Consider the following 19,103-nt stretch of genomic DNA (forward strand, 5'->3'; position numbering starts at 1 on the left):
GATACAGCCCATGAAAAAAGAACCCCATGGATTACTCAGTGTTGGATTTGCTGTGGGGGTTGCTTACACCCTGACTACCTTTCACTGGCTGGAAATGAAAGAAGCTTCTCCTTGGCCTGTGGCTCCCTGTGGTAATTCCATTCTCTCCAAGGTCCCTGTCTTCACCCTGTACTCACACTCTTGAGCTTCTGAGGAAGGAAGTGAGCTTTTTCCACCAAGAAGGAAAGGAGATGAAGTGGGGGAATCCAGGGTCTCTGGGCTGCCAAGGGGGAATGGCCAGGTCTTCCAGTTGAGTCTTCTTTGCTACCTGCCCCTCTTCCTCTTGCTTTACCTTCCCAGACCACATACGTGCACCCCTGAATCTACCTTTTTCCTTGGTCAGGCTGCTAGGTGGTCACCCAGCCTAGGGTCCTGCAGAACCAGAGCCTGCATGTGAATGGGACCTGAGCTTGTTGCTACAACCATACCTTGTTAACTTGGTGGCACACCTGCAGCTGAACATTAATTGTGGGTCTGAAGAAAGCTGAGGGCTGGCATCAACTCTATTGGAAGACATTGAGCCATTGACTGGTTCATCAAAGGGGGTGACAACACGTGGGTGGCTTTGCCCAGTCTGCACTGGCTGCTGGCCCACCACCACCCACCTAGCCCTCTCCCGGGGCAAACACTTTTGGCTGCACATAAGAAGCATCAGGACTGGCTACATGCTGAAGCAGGAGGTGCTGCCGTTGTGGGTGACAATACTGGCCACAGGCCTCTGTAGATGACATGGAGGCAGGAGAATGCACTGGCTGGGCATGAAGTTTGTGGAAACCAGGGACCTCTGCAGCTGAGAGATCTTGCACCTCTTTCTTCCCCACCAGGAGAAGGACCCCTACTATAATAAGCTTGACTTCTAGTACCCGGTGTTCAAGGTGAGCAGGCTAGCCTGAGGCAGTCTTCTCTGGAGGAGCCGGAGCCCTTACCAAGTGCCCACTAAATGGAGATTGTTCACATTACAAGTAACCTGCCCAAGGCAACATCTCTGGGAAGTGGAGGGCCCAGTTTCAAACTAAGGTCTTACTCCAAGTTCCTACTCTTGACCAAAACTACCCCATCTTCTCACATCTCCAAGCAGCCCCCTCCCCATCCTCTCCTCTAAGCCCCAAAGTCCTTCACAGAACTGGGGTCATCTTGGGAGTCAGTGACTTCTCTGCTCCCTGATTCCCCACTGCTGCTCTGACCTGCCTGTCTTCTTCCACTACATGAACCCAGAGCTATAGTACACGATGGAGTATCAGACCTATCACCTCTGTGCCCTTGGATACCACCCTGCCAGCAGCCCCAGCAGGAGGCACCTTCTGCTGGCCTTCTCCCACCTCCAGTTCCCCATTCCCTGACAGGCTTCTTCAAGAACAGACCAGCAGCTCACCCCCTAGACAAAATCACTTCCTCTTTAATTGCTGTTGAAGATTCACACCACCTGCCTCAGAGGAGATGGGGGCATTCCCCCCTGCCCCGCCCTCTCCCCTCCCCAGTCACCTGGTCCTTTGCAAAATATTTTAGCCAGGAAAAGACCAGAAACCACTGACACAGACAGCCCAAGGACTGGGTTGATTGAGAGAGGCAGGGCTGGGCCAGGTAGGTCCACCCCACTACCGCCTTTCTGCGGATGGGGCAGGGGGCCTGGAAACCCTCCCAGCCACCTCACATACTCTTACCCTGGCTGGGAGGGATCATGGGGTTGAGGGGTAGGTCTGGAGCTGCTCCAGTGGGAGGGAGGGGCTGGATAGAAGACAGGGGAGGTCCCTACTGTAGGAGTGCCCCTACCCCAGATCACCACGGCTGCAGCAGTCACAGGCACGAGCAGTCACAGTCACAGACACTTCACAACCCGAGAGCACCCCACCCCACCCTACCCTCTTTCCCACCTCTTTGGTTCTGCAATTCCCCTGAAAACACCACTCCTCCCAAGCCTGCCTGCCCGCCCCTTTGTTGGGGAACAAAGCAATAAATTACAAGGCCCCTCCCCAGTCCCCTTAGCCCTCTCCTGTTCTATCCCTTCTCCCTCCCAAGATGGTAGTGAGGAGGGACCTAGGCTCTTGGCTCCCCCAGCCCTTTAGCTTCCATCCATGGGTGGGTGTGGGGGGACGTCCTGATTTCCACTCCTCATTGTCCCTTTCACGGAAAGGGTTGGGGACCCCTCTACCCCCATAGGCAGCAGGGGTCCTGCCCCTCGCTGCCCTTCCCCCTTCACTAGGCAGTGAGATCAGCGTGGAAGGGGTGGAGTCCGCGTATTAGCCCCAAGTCCTGGGGCTAGCACTCCCATGTACTAACCCCTCCCTCTGGGGTGGCGTTGCCCCAGGAGCCAGCCTGGGTATGTGCTCCCGCCCCTGTGGGATTTGTTGAGCACAGGCAGGACCGGGTCTTTCCGCCGCCCTTAGGGGACGCAAACGGGCATAGCCAAGTGCCCAGGAACAGGTACCACAGCGCGGGCATCCCTTTCCGCAAACACTGAGCGGGTAGACCCAGAGCAGTCCCGGTGTGGCAACAGTGGAGAAGGGGCGTGTTGAGCAGGGGTCTCCATGCCTTACTGGAGAGCGGGAGGTGAGTTTGTGTCTTCTGGGAGGCGTGGGGGCTGTGCCCTCGTGGGGAGAGTGGGGGAAAAAGTGCTCCCGTGGGGCGGGGTGCGGAGTGGAAAGGTGAGTGGGTGCATCTGTCCAGCGGTCCACCCGGTGCGGTCGTGCCCGGCCCGTGGGGGAGTGGGAGTGTCTCTCCCGCTGGACAACTATACCAGCGCAACCGGGGCGTCGGCGCGGCCCATGCTGGCGGCGCTACTCCGGCGGCGGGGGCTGGGCGTGGCGGTAATGCTGGGAGTGGTGGCCGCACTGGGGGTGGTGGCTGTGCTGCCGCCTTCCCCCGGGCAGCCATGCTGGAGGAGGATGTCGGCGCACAGCTGGCTTCCAGCCTGGCGGGCGTAGAACAGCGCCGTGCGACCCTGCGCGTCGCGGGCAGCCACATCCGCGCCGTACTGTAGAGCAGAAACGGCAGTGTTAACTGCGCAGCCATGTGGGGCCACCCTCGCGCCGCTTCCCAAGATTTCTAGGACTACTTCCAGGGTCCCTTTGGGAATACCAGGCTTCCCCAACCTGGCCGTTTCAGAGATGGAGCCCTCAAAGGCCCCTTTACCCATTCCCCACTAACGTACCCAGAGCAGCAGCTGCGTGATGACAACGTGGGCGAGCTCCGCCGCCAGGTGAAGTGGGGAGCGAAGCTGTGGGTCCTCTACGCTGGTGTCGAGCGGCCCGTGTCGCGCATGGGCCAGAAGCAAGAGAACAGCGGCCACGTCCTGGGCTTGCACAGCGGCCCACAGCTGGCGGCCCAGCGGCTCCTCAGGAGTGCCCAGCGGGGCCAGGAACAGCAGCTGCTCGTATTTGGCGCGAATCCATGACTCACGCTCCTCCCTATAAGACCAGGGATCAATGGGAAGGGTTCTCGGGACCCCCAACCAGGACCCCTGCTCCCTACACAGGCGACTCTCTCGGGAGACCATCTACAAACCATCTGTTACTTCACACATACCGCGAGGAGTCCCGCGTGGGTTTAGAGCGGCCCCGCGTGTCGCTCTCCCACACACGGTTGGCCATATCGTTGCCAATGGCTGTCAGCACCAGGGTCAGCTCCCGCGGCCAGTCGTCCAAGTCCAGTGAGCGAACGCGGGACAGGTGCGTGCCCAGGTTCCGGTGAATGCCAGAACACTCGATGCAGATGAGTGCCCCCAGGTTCAAGCTGGCCCACGTGGGGTCTGGGGACGGAGTGCAGAGGTTGGCTCCCTCCTGAGCAGCAAGGGCACCCGGGCATTCGCCAACTTCAGCGAACCACACTCCCTCCCAGGCCCCTCCACTGCCCCCTTGCGCTCACTGGGGGCCCCGCAGTCCACGCAAATGGAGTTCCCCTTGGCGTTCCGGATCGCCTGGATGGCCACAGCTTCACTTTGGCTGTCTGTGCGTAGCTGCAGAAAGGGTTGGGGGTTATTATTGACTCTCCCTCTGAGCCTCTCTCAGGACTCCTCAGACACTCACCTCTGCTTTCTCTCCTTAAACGCCCCCCGCCTCCATTACCTTGACCTTGCTGCTTTCACAGCATTGCAGACTGGCTAGGATCTGACTCTCAATTGCTTGGACCCAGGCATCCCGCTCCTCAAAACTGGCTGCCTCAAAGTGCCACGTCTGACCAGTGCTGGACACGATCAAGAACTCGAAGTTTTCCTCTGGGTGGGAGGATGGGATGCGGTCATGAGGAATAGAGTTCAAACAGAGGCCGCCTTCCCCGAACCCTTCCTCCCTCATGTCCATCCCAAGCCCCTGGGATTGAGACAACGGGCTGGGGAAGCAGGGGTCGGGGAGAGCAGGAAGCCCAAGCACATGCAGGGGAAGGCAGGGGCACCCCCACCCCTCTGCACCCCAGCTGAGCGCCCCTCCCAGCTCCCGCTCGTTACCTGCTTTATAAATATTTCTTAAACTACCAAAGGATTTTAGTTTCCACATTTTGCGCTTGGCTGGTTTCCCGAAGCGAAGGAGATAGAGAAAGAATAGAGAGCAGAACAGAGAAAGAGACCAAGAAAGGAGATAAAGTGGCAGATGGAGAGACAGAGAGAGAGAGAGAGAGTGACAGAGAGTGCCAGAGACAAAGCAGGACAGACAGATGGGGAGAAAAAGCAGAACTAAAGTCAGTGGCCCCAGAGCAGAGTAGAGCAGAAGCCAAGAGCCATGAGAGTAGGCAGATCTGGAACCTGGGTCTGAGCACCCAGCAGAGAGCAGGGGCGGTGGGGACCAGTTATCATGACCAGTGAAAAGCCGGGTCTCTGGGAGGGGAAGGGATGGTCATGATCTGAGTAAACACTGGGAAAGAGTACAGAAGGTTGGTCACAGGCATGGGATGAGGGGAGTTGGGGTTCAAGAGAGGGTCTCGAGGGTCTGGGGGCTTCTCTGGGGACAGGAGTGAAGATCATTGTGGTCAAGGGCTGTCAGAGGAACTTTATCATGGGAAGTTACTGGGAACAAGGGCGGGGTGTCACAGAGTCCAGGAGTTAAGGAATCAGTAGTGGACATTGAGGTCAGGGGCTGAGTCCCTGGGGGACATGGAGCTTCTGGGGGCTGGGATGGTAAATGGAGTTGAAGGCAGGAACAGGAACTAGAGGGTCATTAGGAGAGGAAGCAGGAGCTATAGAGTTATGGGGGTCATTGAGCATAGGGGCCGAGTTCTACTGGGGCAAAAGGCAATGGAAGGAAGGACAAGGGCTGAAGGGTATCCATCCATTTTTTCACTAAATTATGTGCAAATTGGTAATGATAGTCAAGCACTCAGCTCAGGCACTTTTCCTCTTGCAGGAACTAGGCCAGGGATCTGGAGTTGGGAGTGAGGGTCCAGGGTGGGAGTGCAACTGCCCACCAGGGCCTCACCTTCAGCCTGCCCAGCTGAGCCTTCGGTCTTGGATGGTGTTGTCAATTTTTTCCTTCTCTGCTTCTTCACCATGGGAGAAGGAGGGGGTTCCCGACTCAGGGGGCTCAAGTCTCCAGATGGGGTACAGTCTTAGGGGGAGAGATACAGTTGCCTCAGTTGCTTCCTCCACAGATTTCCTGATTTTTCCATAGCCTTTTTCCTCTCCTGAACTAGCTTTGGCATTTTAGAGTCCCCCTCCTCAATTGTCCCACTTCAGGAGGTCCCCCTTAATGATTCCTGAGGAGGTGAGCTGATGAGTGGTTTAAAGTCAGACCCGCACTCAGATCCTGGCTCTGCCACTTACTGGCCTTGAGACCTTGAGCAAGTCGCTTAATCTTCTGAGCCTCAGTTTCTTCATCCCTAAAATGGGGATAATAACCTTGACCTGACAAAGTTATTGTGAGGATCACTTGGTACAATGTTACTTGCTATTTTAAGTAAATAAATAAATAATAAATTTATATTATATTTCCAAATACCAATGGCTGACTACATGCTGGACAATGTTCTCAGTTTGTTTAAGCCTCAAAGCAACCCTCTGAGGTAGAAACTTATCTCCATTTTATACATGAAGAAACTGAGGCATGGAGGGGTCAAGTAACTTGCCTAAGTGGTAAGCCAAGATTCAAATTCAGGCAGTTTAACTCTAGAACCCACGGTCTTAACCATTATGATAAACAGGGTATGACTGAGCTTGGTGCCTGGTACCCAGTAGATGCTCAATATGTCTACTCATGCATTGATTCCAGGCTCCGAGCTTCCTCTCAATTTCATTTCCCACCCACATCCCATTTGGATCTGGAAAACAGTGGATGGAGGATGGATCCTCACTGACCAGTACTGAGGGCTCGGGCCAAATTCCGGTCTGGCTTCAGCAGGTGTTTGGATGTCTGGTCTGGTGGTGGCTGCAAGGAGCTGGGGCTGGGGCTTGGGCTTGGGGCGGGAGTAGTGGCTTCTGTTGGAAAGGAAAGAAGATAAAATCCCAGTGAGCCACTCAGTCTCTGGGCCGCATGCCTATGTGGCCCCTCACCCACCTTCCTGCTTATCCAATCCCAGCCCCTACTTCCCTACTACCCCTCCTTTTCCCCTAGCCCTGGCAACTCTCCTACCTCTTTGTCATGAGCCCTACTCACCAGGGCCTTCACCCATCTGGACAGTGCTCATGTCCTTGACCAGCCCATTGATGCTGGCTGAGGGGCCAAAAGCAGAGATGGCCCGTGGGGGCCGCTTGCCAGGGACTTTGACTGTTGTTCGTAGCAAATCCATCTCCTTGCCATGAGTACTGTGGATGTAATCCTGGAGGGTCATAGGGATTGAGAGTGTAGGGAAAGTTGGGGTCCTTGGTGGTGCTAGGAAGCCGGCCAATAGTATGGGCTAGAGAGGGACTGGAAAGGGGGCTCTGGGAGCTGACTGGGTGGGGATGAGCTTCTATGGGGTAAGCCCAACAGACTTGGCCCAGCATTGTCTCCATAAAGCATTCCCTGATTGGCCTGCCAGGTAGAGGTCCTTTCTCCATGCTCCACCACTAGACTGCAAGTTCCCAGGGAGATATATTTACCTTTCCCTCCCCAGCATGGGCACATGGGAGGTGCCTAATCTTTTAACTTTCTTGCTAAACTTAAGAGAATAGGATTAGAGCTTCCCAGAAATGATGTTGGTGATTGTTAGAGGCACAGACTCATAGAGCTGGAAGGGAATCTAAGGCCAGCCAGTATGGCCCACCCAGTCTCTGCCACTCACATTAATGCTGGGGTGGTAAAGTAAGAAGCCGTTACTAGACAGGGTCACATATTTCTTCTTCCATTCTTTGTTCAAGGAGTTGCCACTTCGCTTTAGTAGGAAGCTCTGTAGTATGAAAAGAGACGTGTGAGGGAAAAGTCAGTTAAGATCAGCTACCCCCAGCCTGTCCTCAGCCCCTGGACCACCCACCTGTTTGATGGGGATAGCTCGCCCACTCCCCGTTGTCTCTCCCCGACTGTCCAAGCTCCGCTTCTCAGAGTCACTGCCCCGACGATTCTAGAATGGTTATTGGCATCAGTTAGAGGATGAAGGGATACACTGGTAAAAGGACATGGAAGACAGATGAATAAGGGCCCAACAGAGAGGTCTAGGGACCAGAGAAGATGGGCAGGTAACGGACAGGAGGATGGGGGGAGGGTCAGCATATCCAATACCGCAAAAAGGCTGGTCCGGCGCTTAGCTGCCCGGTGCAGGGACCCTGGTGTGCTCAATCCAGCCACTGTAGCTGCCTCAGCTCGGAGCTCCCGGTGACCAACATTGGGTGAGGATGGGAGGGAAGAAGAGTAGTCGCTAGTGTGGCCCCCATTACTAGCCTGGAGGCAGATGGAGAAGTCAGAACAGCTGAGATGCCCCCACCCCACCAAGCTACAGTTACATCTAGTTATGAAAAATCGAGAAATTTCTTGATCTCATCCCCACTTATTTACATTATCATTAATAATAAAACTCACTGACATTGTCACAGTGCTTTAAATTTTACAAATGTTGACTTCACAAGTTTTATGACATAATTTTCCTGACAACCTTGGGAGATTTTGGTGACTTGTTCAAGGACATTGCAAAGTGTTTGAAACCTTGTTGCTTTCCAGTCCAATGCACTTTCTACAAATGGTATTACTATCATTTCCCTCTGCCTCCCCCTATACACACAATCTCACTGGGTACTCTGTACCTGTCCTTGGATCACTGGCCACTCCTCTGAATCTTACCAGCCCGTCTGTGAACCCTGACACCCCCAACTCACCTGCCCAGCTACAGGAGTGGAAGCAGCTGAGTGGCTTGGGGAGCTGGGCAGAGATTTGCAGGCAGCCAGAAGCTGTTGCTGTTTGCGCAAGGTCACCACCTTTTGGGCCACTGAGGGAGGAGGAGGGAAAGGCAGCATGAGCAGGGCAGATACCCAAGAACACCCTTTGATGCCCAGCTTTGAGAAATCCCCAAGAAATAACATAGGCCCCAACTTCCTTGTCACTGTGGCCTTCATGCCACCTGTGGCCTTGCTGGCACCTCCAGCCCAGAAAGACCTTGTGGCTATTAAGCACAGCTTCTATGACCTTTCTGATCCCTCCTTCCTCCCACACAGACTAATGTCCTATCTATCCCTCATGGAGAGAGGCCTGGATATGAGACCTCTAAGAATATCTCATGCCTCTAGCTCCCTGCTTCCCACATGTGCAGGGATCACCACACTCACCCTCCTGGAAGACTCGGTCCACATTGAGTCCATAGGTTGCACAAGTCTCATAGTAGCTGCAGCGTTTCATATCTGCACATAGAGCTCTGGCACGAGCATCGCCCACAACCCGAGGGGAGGAAGCACTGATCCTGTCTGAGGGGACAGGAAGCAAGCAGGATTGGGGCCCCTTTCTCACTTTTCCTGCTTTCCTTTCCCTTGGGCTCTAGTCCCAGGCTGGACCCACGGGAGAGAATACCTCTCTTGTGACCCAGTGGAATGGAGTGTTTTTTGAGTGCTGGGCTCAGCCCACATGCCCAGCTGCAGTATGAATAGGCTCTTCAAAGAATACTCCAGAGTTCAGTGGAGCTTCCTGACAAGGTCTGAAATGGCTGAGACTCACTAGTGATAATCACCCTGTCCTGCGAATCCAATGAACCCTGAAGGGAGGACTCCTGGCATGTGAACTAGGAAAGGTTGAATGCCACAGGTGGACTGCTCACTCTGCAGCGGGAAACCAGGAGGCAAGCGACAGGTGGAAGCAGGCACCTGCCGAATAGGCATCCAGACAGAAAGTCCTGCCAGCTCAACACAAGTGGGTAGCAGAAAAGGCTTTTCCTACCCCTGGGAGAGAGTGTGAGTGCCTTTGAATCACTTTGAGAACTAAAAGGTTTCCTGCCCTTCTGTGTTTTCTCCATCATTTCATTTGTGTTTAGTCTTCGTTTTTAGATAAACACCTTTGAAAGGTGTCAGCCTGACCCAGCTGTAGCTAAGAGATGGAAAAGGCTTTCTATCTGCATTAGGGCCTGAGAGTTTGTGTTTCCCATGGTGGTGGCACTGGGAAATGGCAGTGTGAGAACACAAGGTAGGTGACATCTCAAAGGAATGAGCTGAGGGGACAGCTACTACTATAGCTTTCCTTTCCTCTCTAAAGAGTTCCCTTTTCTCTGCTCAGGTTTTGGGAAGTTTGTGTTGGTTTAATGACTCCCTTATCTAGAGACCAGGCTTCTTCCAGAAGGTAACTGGAAACCAAGTATCCATTTCCACACCTTGCCAAGTTCTTCCAAATGTTGGGCAGTATTCCAGTGGCCATCAGCAGTGCTTTCCCAGCCCCTCCTTACCTTGTGTCCCCACCAGTGCCAGCGCGAGACCTCCTCGTCCCTCCCCCCGAAGGGAGCTCAGCTGCCCATGGAGACGGCTCACGGCCTGGAAACTGTTCTCATCCTCCAGGCTGAAGACCAAGATCACAGCATCTGCCCAGCCTGAGAACTTGCGGGGGGTGAGGGAGCAAATGGAGGGTCAAACAAGTCCATTCCTCTAGGCACTATTCCCAGGGAGACCTGGGAAATCAGAGCCCTCTCCCTTGGCCAATGCTGATCCCAGCCAATCAGCCTACTCCAAACCTCACTCCTCACCTTGGCATCAGGTGCCCCAGCTTCCTCTCGGATCAACACTAGATGAGTCTGTCCATCCACCAACATCTCTTTCTTGTGTTGCTCACCTGTCCAGAAGGGTTGAAAATGGTAGTAGATCAGAAGTCACAGGTCACTAGACCTCCCCATGTTCCCTCTACCTTAGCTATCATGGCCTCATCCTTCCCTCTGGTCTCCATACCTGCCTCGTCATTGATCACATTGCCTAGTCATTGATCCTGGATCCCTGACCCCAATCCTTAGTTTACTATGGCTCCTGAGAACTCACTCTCTGTCTTCTCCAGCACCTGGTATGAACCGGTCAGGAATCGATGGATGAGTGATGACTTCCCACTCCTGGCGTCGCCCAGTACACCCTGAGAACAAGGTTAGGGAACAGAGATTGTGGGAATTAAGAGGCAAGATGCTTGGGTCTGGACACTCCAGAGAACTTAATAAATCATCCAAGGAGGGTCCTTCAGGGCCTGGGTGACAGTTGGTCAGGAGAGAGCATTAAGGAGGATCCGGCCAGCAGTGTGCCAAGATATGATCCCAAGCTCAAAGTGGACCACAAGTTGAAGAATGTTAGGAACTCAGTACGGGGTGTGTGCGTGTGCGTGTGCGTGTGCGTGTGCGTGTGTGTGTGTGTGTTTGCTGTTTAGAAAACTTAGCAGCTGTGTGTATGGTGGGCCTGGGTGAGGCAGTACATATCACAGCCCTAAACAGTGGAAAGTTTTACTCAGTTCTAGGCAATAGAACATGAAAGGTTAAAGGAGCAATGCCAGAAATGAGGGGAAGCCATGGACAAATAGGAAAAAAGAGACTAGAGAAGAAAAGTTGTGAGAATGTATCAAGCCCCAGGAAGGTGCTATGAAGGTAGAATCTCTGGAGAACTGGAAAACTACTCCACATTCTCAGAGAGAGGGGATGGAGAAAGGGAAAGAGTTGAGAGTGCAGTGGACAGGAGAACAGCCTTCCTACAGACAAGAGAGCTGGGTTACCTACCAGGCGCAGTTCAGGAATGGAGCGGCTCAAAGTCCATTCCTGGCTATTGACCACAGCCTCTGTAATGGGAAAGGAGCCATAAGATGGGATGCTCCAGACCGAGAAGGACTCCCAAACCTCAGCCACCCCTCTTCCTTTTGCAGCTTTGCTTAACCTTCAGGACCCTGCCTGGGCTGGAGAGTTGTGTGAAAAAGCCAGGTTTGAGAGTGGTCCCCAGTCCTCCCATCCCAGCCAGCTCTCCCTACAGCTGTTGCTGCCGCTCAGTGGTTGCTTAGCAACGGAGCCAGCAAGACGAAAATACTTCAGTTGGCATCTCCCTTAAAACACATCCTCAAACGTAGGTCTCTGCCCCAGACCGGAGGACTAGAGCTCTGACAACAGCAGGTTCTTCCCTCTGTCATGGGGGAAAATAGAAAAGGGTCTCCTCCCCACCGGCCTGTCTGATTCCCAGGGCAGACCCTGGGAGGAGAGGCTAAGACGCAGAAAGGAGTGGGTCTTCCTCAATTTCCATTTTACAGAAGAGAAACTGAGGTGAGGGATATCCTTTCCCCTTTTCAAGGTCAGTGGCGCGATGACCCCTGACCCCTTTCCACAGTCCAAGGAATGCTGCTTAGATATTCTATGCCTCCCTCCCATAATCCTACCCAAAATCACCCTCCAAAAAAACTGTAGGGAAGGGCTCCATTCCCTGGCCAAGAGAAGCCACAGGCCTGGCGGAGTAGGGGGGTGGATGGATGCTCCTTCCGCCCGCCGAGTCCAGCCCCCGCTCCTGACACTGGCCGGACGTTCCCGGGGCGCCGCAGCTGCGGCGGGAACTCTGGGATCCGGAGCCATCTGCTCCCACCCGCTCCGCAGCCAAACCCCGGGACCGCCCCCGCTCCTCCCGGACCTGCCTCCCCTCCGGGAGTGTGAGCCGAACCATGAGTCCCCCGCCTCACTTCTAGAAGAAAAGAAATAAAGACAGACCCCGGGAAAAAAAAAAAACAACCAAAACAAAACCAACTACCTTTTCCGTACCCCCTCCTAAGTCTCCAGGGAGTAAGAATTGCCTTTGCAGCAGTTCCGCCCACTTGAGTCACTCCCGGTCAGCCCCCTGGGGGTTTCAACGCTACTCTGGGGCTGGGGTGGGCAGTAGGGAAATGAAGCTTCCTATCCACCCCCTCTCACTTCACATTCAAATATTCAGCATGATCCAGCACACAAGCACTCCCGTACTGCCCGATCCGCCTTTACTGCATGGAAAGAAACAGAGTCCCTCCCTGCTGCTTCACTAGCCCGCTGCCTGCTCTCAGCTCAGGGGAAGACCTGCCCCTGGCGAGGAGCTGCCTGCAAGGTCACTTTCATGTCACTTTGCCCCAAGAGCTCAGGAAAAGCTGAAGCTTCTTATTCCCTTCACCTTCACTGTCCCTCTGGGCAAGGCAAAATCCTGTTTCCATGTTCCCCGAGTCTAGCTGAAGCTGGAAGTGGAGTCTGGGGCTTCTCTGGGAGCAATTTCTTATTTACTCTGACCAAGGGCATTATTTTCCCAGAAAGCTCTGAGTCTTTCTGAGTCCTTTTGAAATCAAGTCATCTCTCATGTCGCACAATGTAACTACTCACCCTCCACCCCCCATCAGGACCTCTTATTCTTTACCCCAATCCTTGGCAGAAGTGAGCCTTGTTCCTCTGCCCACCCAAAAGAGAAGCTTCTCTAGTTTACTTCTGCACATGGCTCCCCCTCCCCAAGCTAAGCATTCCAGGTGCCCTCCCCTCCCGTTCTCAGGCCCTGGTCCTACTCACTAGGGGAGGTGCGGAGCTCTGCGCCCAGCAGCTCCTTGGACCCGCTGCCAGAAGACAGGCCCGGGGGTCCAGGAGGGGGCCCGGAGCCAGGAGGCCCCCCTGTGCTCTTGGTGAAGATGCCGCTGATAAACTTAAGCATCTTGCGATCTCGAGTGGATGCTCGGCCCCCCTCCCGGCCCCGTTTCAACCCCGGAGCTGGAGGCTCCAGAGTGATTGGAGGTGCAGGCCCAGTTGGCTGCGCGGAAGCGGCGGTGACAGAAGTGTCTGGAGCCGGGGGTGCTGGGACGGTTAGCGGTGGAGGAGAGCTGGAAGGCGGTCCCGGGTGCAAGTCACTGTTGTCCAAGGTCTTACTCTTGCCTTTCCTAGGGGACAGCTTCCCTCGGGCTCCCGGTCCAGCCCCGACCCCAGCAGAGGTCGTGGCTGCGGCTCCCCCTGCCCCGGCGACAGCGGCGGCGGCGGCAGCAGCAGCAGAAGCTCCAGTCCCAGCGCTGCTCTTTGACCCCTTGACCCTGGGTTTGCCCTCGCTTTCGGGCCATGACAGGCGGCTACCCGCGCCTTTGCCCCCGCCGGCCTTGACGCCACTCGTGGTCACGGTCTTGCAAGGCTTGGGAGCGGGTGGAGGAGGCGCCACCTTAAGCCTCCGGCTGCCGGTGCCAGGGTGCGGGGAGGACGAGCCAGGGACGCCGCCGCACGCCCTGCCTTCGGGTTCCGGGCCCCCCCAGCTCGGGCTACTGAGCAGGGGGCGCCGGGAGGAGGTAGGGGCGCCCCCAGGCTTGGGGTCGGGGCTCAGTCCCCCGGAGAGCGGGGGGCCAGGAGGGGCGGCCCAGAGGGACAAGCGGCGGCCGGGAGCGGGGGAGACGGGGCGGGCCGGACTGGCCGGAGCTGGGGACAGGGCGGGGGGCTCGGTGCCCCCAGCGCCCGCGCTGCTTGTGCTGATCCACAGCGCATCCTGCCGGTGGAAGAGACGCTCGTGCCGCTTCTTGCCCGGCTCCTCAGCGCCTCGGGGGCTGCCAGGATCCCCGGTCTCTGCACCTCTGGTCCCGGGGGTGCCTGCTGTGGCCACAGACGGAGAAGGCGGCGGCGGAGGCACCGACTCGAGCTTGACCAGGGTCAGCGAGATGAGGTAGGTCGTTGTCCGGCGCTGAAGCGCGCCCGCGCCCCGGCTCATGGGGCCCAGAGACCCCAGAGCTGGGGAGGGGAGGGGACTCCCCCGGACTGCCTCAGGGGGGCCCGGCCATGGGGCCGCCCTGCTCGCTGCCCCCAGCCCCCGGACCCCGCTGAGCCCCCGGCCCGGCTCCGCTGTCGCCGCCGCCTCCGCCGCCTCCGCTTGCGCCCCCCTCCCATCACACGGGGCGTCCCCTCCCCATGCTCCCCGCCCTGCGCCCCCACCCCGTTGGAGCCCCGGGACCTTGGTGCTGCTCCAGGGAGGCGCGCCGGACCGTGCACCCCGGCTTGGGTGGGGGCGCTGAGATGAGTAGGGGAGGATGAGGAAGACTGTAGTGGGGGCAAATAAGGGAGAAAGAGGAAAAGGGCAGAAAAGGGGACCTGAGGCTGGGAGAGAAGAGGAACCAGTGCGGGGAGGCAGGGGCGGGGAATTGGACCAAGGGACAGGGGCTGCGGATGGGGGGGCGAGAGGTGTTTTAGGAGGGTGGGAAGCTAATGGGGCCGGTCGTGGGATTCGCAGGGCGCGGGGAGGATGCTGGGGATGGAGATACAAGCGCCGGCGGGGAGGAAGGAGGGAAGCCAGAGGGGTGGGAACCCACAGGTCTGGGGTCTGGGAGGAGGGGCGTGAGATCCTGGCGAAGGGTCCGGGGCCGCCGGGGCTTGGCTCTGTCCGGATGCGCGCTGTGTCCGGGCGCTCCCCAACATTGATGAGGAGGCGGCCCCCGCCCCCTACCCTATCTCTCTTCCCCCCCGCTCCCCACCTTCTCTCCACCAGCAAGGCTGTGAGCGAAGGCGGTTCAAAATCCAGGACTGGATTTTCCTCCCAAACCCTGGACTGGATTTCCTGGAACTTGGACTCACCTACTCCAACAATCTAGCCCCCTCCCCTAGCATAACACAATTAGGGAGCACGATTGCTGAGTGTGGCATTTAGGAACAAGGGTAAAAATTAGTTATGGGTGGACAGTCCGCGGCAAAAACGGAGCAAATTCGTGGGCACTGCCAATTCTGGGAAGCTGAAGTGGAAAGAGAACCCTGAAATCCCTTTCCCAGGACCCATGTCTCCCCTAGGTACTTGCACATATTCCATTCCCATGACCCAAGCCCCTCACCCACCTCCACCCCCCACACGCAGTACATTGATGGGGCCACGACTTGAATTCAACTGTCCCAAAGTGAACTTGGAAAATGTTCCCAGGGGATGGAGACAAACATGGAACTTAGAAGGATAGGAAGGAGGGGGATGCCTCAGGCAGCGAGAGATCTGGGGGCTCTGAGGAGCCCAGGCCAACAAGTGAATCAAAGGCTCCAGCCCAAGGTGGAAGGAGAGGAATATGTCTACATACTGACAACCCCCCCATACCAAAATGCATCTGGTCTCCATAGCAACTGTAGCTCCAAGAGTGCCTCAGAAACAGCAGGGATAAGCGGAGAGGAGGGATTAGTGTGTGTGGAGGTAGTGGTGGGGGTCTGCCATGAGACTTGGGGTTCAAGGAGGCACTACCCTCACACCTGGTTACCCACATGTGGGGTATTTAAAGCCCCCAATATAAGGAACAACTCAGTTGAGGCAGTTGGAGCTGGATTCTTTTGGGTTCTCATTCGGTCTCCTGAGATTTTCGGGGTGGGGCTCTTTTAGAAGGTTAAAGAGGAGATAGAATGGAAAATGGCTGCTCTGTATCTCTCACTCCTGTAGAGACCCTGGGGTTCAAGGCTCACTGTCTTCCAATCTAAGGTGAAGGATGAAGAGGTTAGGCCCATGGAGAACTGAGGCTGAGACCCAGCAGGGGTGGGATGAGAGTAGAGAAGGCCTTCCGGCAGCCTTGGAGACCCCTCCCCTGGACTCGGATAGTCTCAGCATTCCCCTAATTTGGCGTCCCATCCTCCTGACGCAGCCGAGACTATAATAGTGCTGTCGTGGGCGGCTCTTGGAGGCAGGAGCCTGCGGTGCACTCGGCCTGGTAGGGGGTGAGAGTGGGGGACGGTACCAGGATGCTGGGTGCCCTTTGTTCTCCTCAAGACCTGTACTCAATGCCTCTGGGGGCTTGTCCCCAGGTCAGCAGCCTCTCTTCCCCGTCCCCCCACTCCACCCCCTGCCCCCGTTGTGTAGATGGATGACACCATCCCCAAGACAAAAGACCCTTTTGTAGTTTTTTCTGAAAGAGAGAGTAGAGACTTGTTGATTCTGGCTTAATTTTTCTTCCTTCCATTGTTGGTCTCAGTTTTCCTTTATATACAATGGGAGCAGAATCCTGACTCTTAGGGAAAGAGTGGAACAAATCACTTATGAAGAGTCTTCTCAGAGATTTCTTCACTCCCTCCTTTTCCAGAGCTAAGTAAGCAAAGCTCTTCTACCTGGATCTAAATTTTTATCTGCCCTCCACCTTTTTTTCTACAGGGGTGGGGCTTGGAGTTCCTCCCTATGAGGCTCCATGGGGCCACTCCTCCTAGGTCTGCCTTTCCTACCAATAAGGCTGTAGGGAAGGCATCAGCTGTAGTTCTTGGCAAAGGTTGGGGGACAGGAGGTAAGAGGGGCACTAGCCTCAGAGGGACAATGGGAAGATGTTCAGCCTGTTCCCTTTACAGCCTGAACCAAACTGTTCCTTCCCCCCAAGTTATGTTCTGGTGGTCTTTACCATCATAGAGATCTGGCAGGAGGTATCCTTTACGGAAGGAATGATCTCTTGACTGTTTCCACCCTCCACTCACAGGTAGGCAGCTAAGAATGGAGAGGCTGGGAGAGACCAGGACATGATGGAAGATATGCTTCTCCCAGACAGTTTTCATGAGCGAAGTAGCCTGCTTTTGCTAGCTCTTTGCCACCTCAGAGGTGAGTAAGATGAGAGCAGGCCAGAAACAATATCCAGTTCCATCAGTTCCTTAGTGGTGGGGCCTTGTGGATGGATGAGCTGTTCCTGCCGGGGCCCCACCACAGGATTGAGGGCTGGGGTGGGCAGGAGGATGTGGCGGCTGGTGTTGCCATGGCAGCACTTCCTCCCTGTGTTGTCATCACTTGCTCTAATGGCACTAAGGAGGTAGAGCGGAAGGTGTGTGGGGGGAAGACAGGAACAGGAGCATGGGGAGGAGAGGAGACCGAGAAGAATCCTGGGGACTTCTCTGCACTTTGAGGGCATGAGCATGCTGTGTGAGTGTGTGCCTGGGAGCCTGAGAGTCTCTGCGTGGTGCATTTCAATGTGTGTGTATGTATGTATGTGTGTGTGTTTCTCTCTACAGCTGGAGAACAAGAGGTCACTGATCCTTTGTGGGTCCTGGGAATGAACATATTATCCAGTCCCAGAACCTCCTGCCCCAGACTGTTTCCTGCCCCAGATTCCCCAGGCAGGGTTCGAGTCTACCATGGGTCTGTCACGACCTGTCTTCCTCATGCTCACCCATTTCTCCATTGCCAAGAAAGTCATCTCAGCAGTGACCTGTATTTTGATCCCCTGGGAGAAGGATCAGAGTTGGGGAAAGAGTCCATGACACCTCCCATGTATTTTTCCATCCTTTCCAAATGTATTCTTCCCCCCAGTCCCAGCCCCATCTTGGGGACTAGGAAGTGGCTGATTGGGAAATGATGTATGACCTGGCAAATCCTTCTATGCCCTTGCTGGTCCCCAATACACCTAACTTGGAGCCAACTCTTCTCTTACCTCGTATGCTGTTCAGTGAGGCCTGGATGCCGTCTCGAAGTTCCGGGTCACCCACCTTCTCTGCCAGTTTCCTGAGGCGGCTTAGAGCTTGCTTGGCCACCTCATGTCGTTTGACTTCTGCTCTCACTGCAGCTACAGCCAGCTGCCTCTGGGCAAGCATGTTGCCCAGACCTGTCTGGCCAGGCTAACAACAGCCTCTAGTCCTGAAGCCCATGGCCCTGTAGCCCCCAAACCCCAGAAGGCCCCTTCTGCTGTGCCCCAGAACTCCCCGCCCCTGCCCGCCCTTCCGTCTGTAGGCCTCACTTCCTGACTGGTGAGTTTCAAACCCACAGCCTGGGACAGCACTACCTCCTGTACCTCCCACCCCCTCTAGTGTTGGCCCATCAGCTCTGCCAGCCAGGTTCTGCTATGATTCTCCAGCCAGGTGGATGTCGAGACCTTAACAAGCACCCTAGGGCCTCCTGTGGGAGGTGGCTAATTAAGATGAGTGTTGGTGCCGGGAGAATGCGGCAAGCCAGATCCCAAGTGCAATCCTAAACTCTTGGTGACCTATAGACTTGTGTTCGGTCTGAAACTCTCACAAGAATCCATATACACTTGGCTTGTCACTCTTATAGCCCTGTAGTACAGTTTACAATTGTACTCACCACCCACTCTACACATCCAAAGAGCTTGCGTAATTATATCTTGCAATGTAACTTTTCCTCAGTCAGCTATCCCACTGTAACCATCTCCTGGAGAAAACAGGTTATAGAGGACAGTAACATATAACCAGACAAAACCACCATGCTCTATCTTCAATTACATCCATAATAATTAACGTGTCTATAAAACAACAGTTTACAACACACCTTCATATGTATCATCTTCATGACAGGCCTGAGGGGTAAGGTTATTATCCCTAGTCTGCAAAGGAAACTGAAGCTCAGAGAGGCCAGTAGCATGAAACAAAAATATGGATCTAGGTCTTCTGATTATAATTCCGATACTCTTTTCATTACACAACTCAACACAGATGCTTGACAATCAGTCCCTTTAATCCCTAATGCTATTGTCTTGCCCTGGATTTAGGGCCTGACAGATAGGAGGGTGGATGAAGAATTGAAGGACAGAATGAATATGCACAGGGGATGAGGAGGAAATGGTAGTTTGACCTAATCACTTTGTTTCAGGACTCAGACCTTTCTAGCTCTGCCAAATGTCTCTTCTCCTGTATGTTTTTTGATATTAATTTATGAAGGACAGGAGATTATAACTATGTGAATAGTTCTGTAGTTGGAGATAAGAGAATTGAGGTTGAGATTACTTGCTAGAAAATGAAAAATAGTCCAAACAATAATAACTAACATTGAGTGTTTACTATGTGCCTGGTACTGTCCCAATCATTTAATTCTCATAACAATCCAAGAGGTAGGTGTT

At 55.0% G+C, this 19,103-nt stretch overlaps 1 protein-coding gene across 6 annotated transcripts in view; it reads right to left on the bottom strand.

Moving 5' to 3' along the window:
• Positions 1 to 17,932, bottom strand: part of AGAP2 (ArfGAP with GTPase domain, ankyrin repeat and PH domain 2) — an 18,877-nt gene extending 945 nt beyond the window's left edge. Inside the window, exons 1-18 of one of the 6 annotated variants that reach the window (XM_039865826.1) lie at positions 12,868 to 14,775; positions 11,089 to 11,147; positions 10,373 to 10,460; positions 10,087 to 10,172; positions 9,793 to 9,940; positions 8,693 to 8,827; positions 8,246 to 8,355; positions 7,656 to 7,814; positions 7,411 to 7,497; positions 7,222 to 7,326; positions 6,615 to 6,777; positions 6,317 to 6,436; positions 5,442 to 5,570; positions 4,101 to 4,249; positions 3,901 to 3,991; positions 3,562 to 3,784; positions 3,188 to 3,443; positions 2,915 to 3,010 (exon numbers count right to left, since the gene is read on the bottom strand). In XM_039865826.1, the coding sequence (XP_039721760.1) occupies positions 2,915 to 3,010; positions 3,188 to 3,443; positions 3,562 to 3,784; positions 3,901 to 3,991; positions 4,101 to 4,249; positions 5,442 to 5,570; positions 6,317 to 6,436; positions 6,615 to 6,777; positions 7,222 to 7,326; positions 7,411 to 7,497; positions 7,656 to 7,814; positions 8,246 to 8,355; positions 8,693 to 8,827; positions 9,793 to 9,940; positions 10,087 to 10,172; positions 10,373 to 10,460; positions 11,089 to 11,147; positions 12,868 to 14,035 (3,372 nt within the window). In that variant the 5' untranslated portion in view covers positions 14,036 to 14,775. Of the gene's footprint in view, positions 1 to 1,415; positions 3,011 to 3,187; positions 3,444 to 3,561; positions 3,785 to 3,900; positions 3,992 to 4,100; positions 4,250 to 5,441; positions 5,571 to 6,316; positions 6,437 to 6,614; positions 6,778 to 7,221; positions 7,327 to 7,410; positions 7,498 to 7,655; positions 7,815 to 8,245; positions 8,356 to 8,692; positions 8,828 to 9,792; positions 9,941 to 10,086; positions 10,173 to 10,372; positions 10,461 to 11,088; positions 11,148 to 11,732; positions 11,938 to 12,094; positions 12,819 to 12,867; positions 14,776 to 17,684 lie in introns of those variants that run through there. The other 5 variants (XM_039865829.1, XM_039865825.1, XM_039865831.1 and 2 more) reach the window with 5 other exon arrangements.
• Between the last annotated feature and the right edge of the window lie 1,171 nt (positions 17,933 to 19,103).

The sequence above is a fragment of the Pteropus medius genome, unplaced genomic scaffold, assembly GCF_902729225.1.
Source record: "Pteropus medius unplaced genomic scaffold, Ma_sr-lr_union100, whole genome shotgun sequence".
In the NCBI taxonomy this organism is placed as follows: Eukaryota; Metazoa; Chordata; class Mammalia; order Chiroptera; family Pteropodidae; genus Pteropus; species Pteropus medius.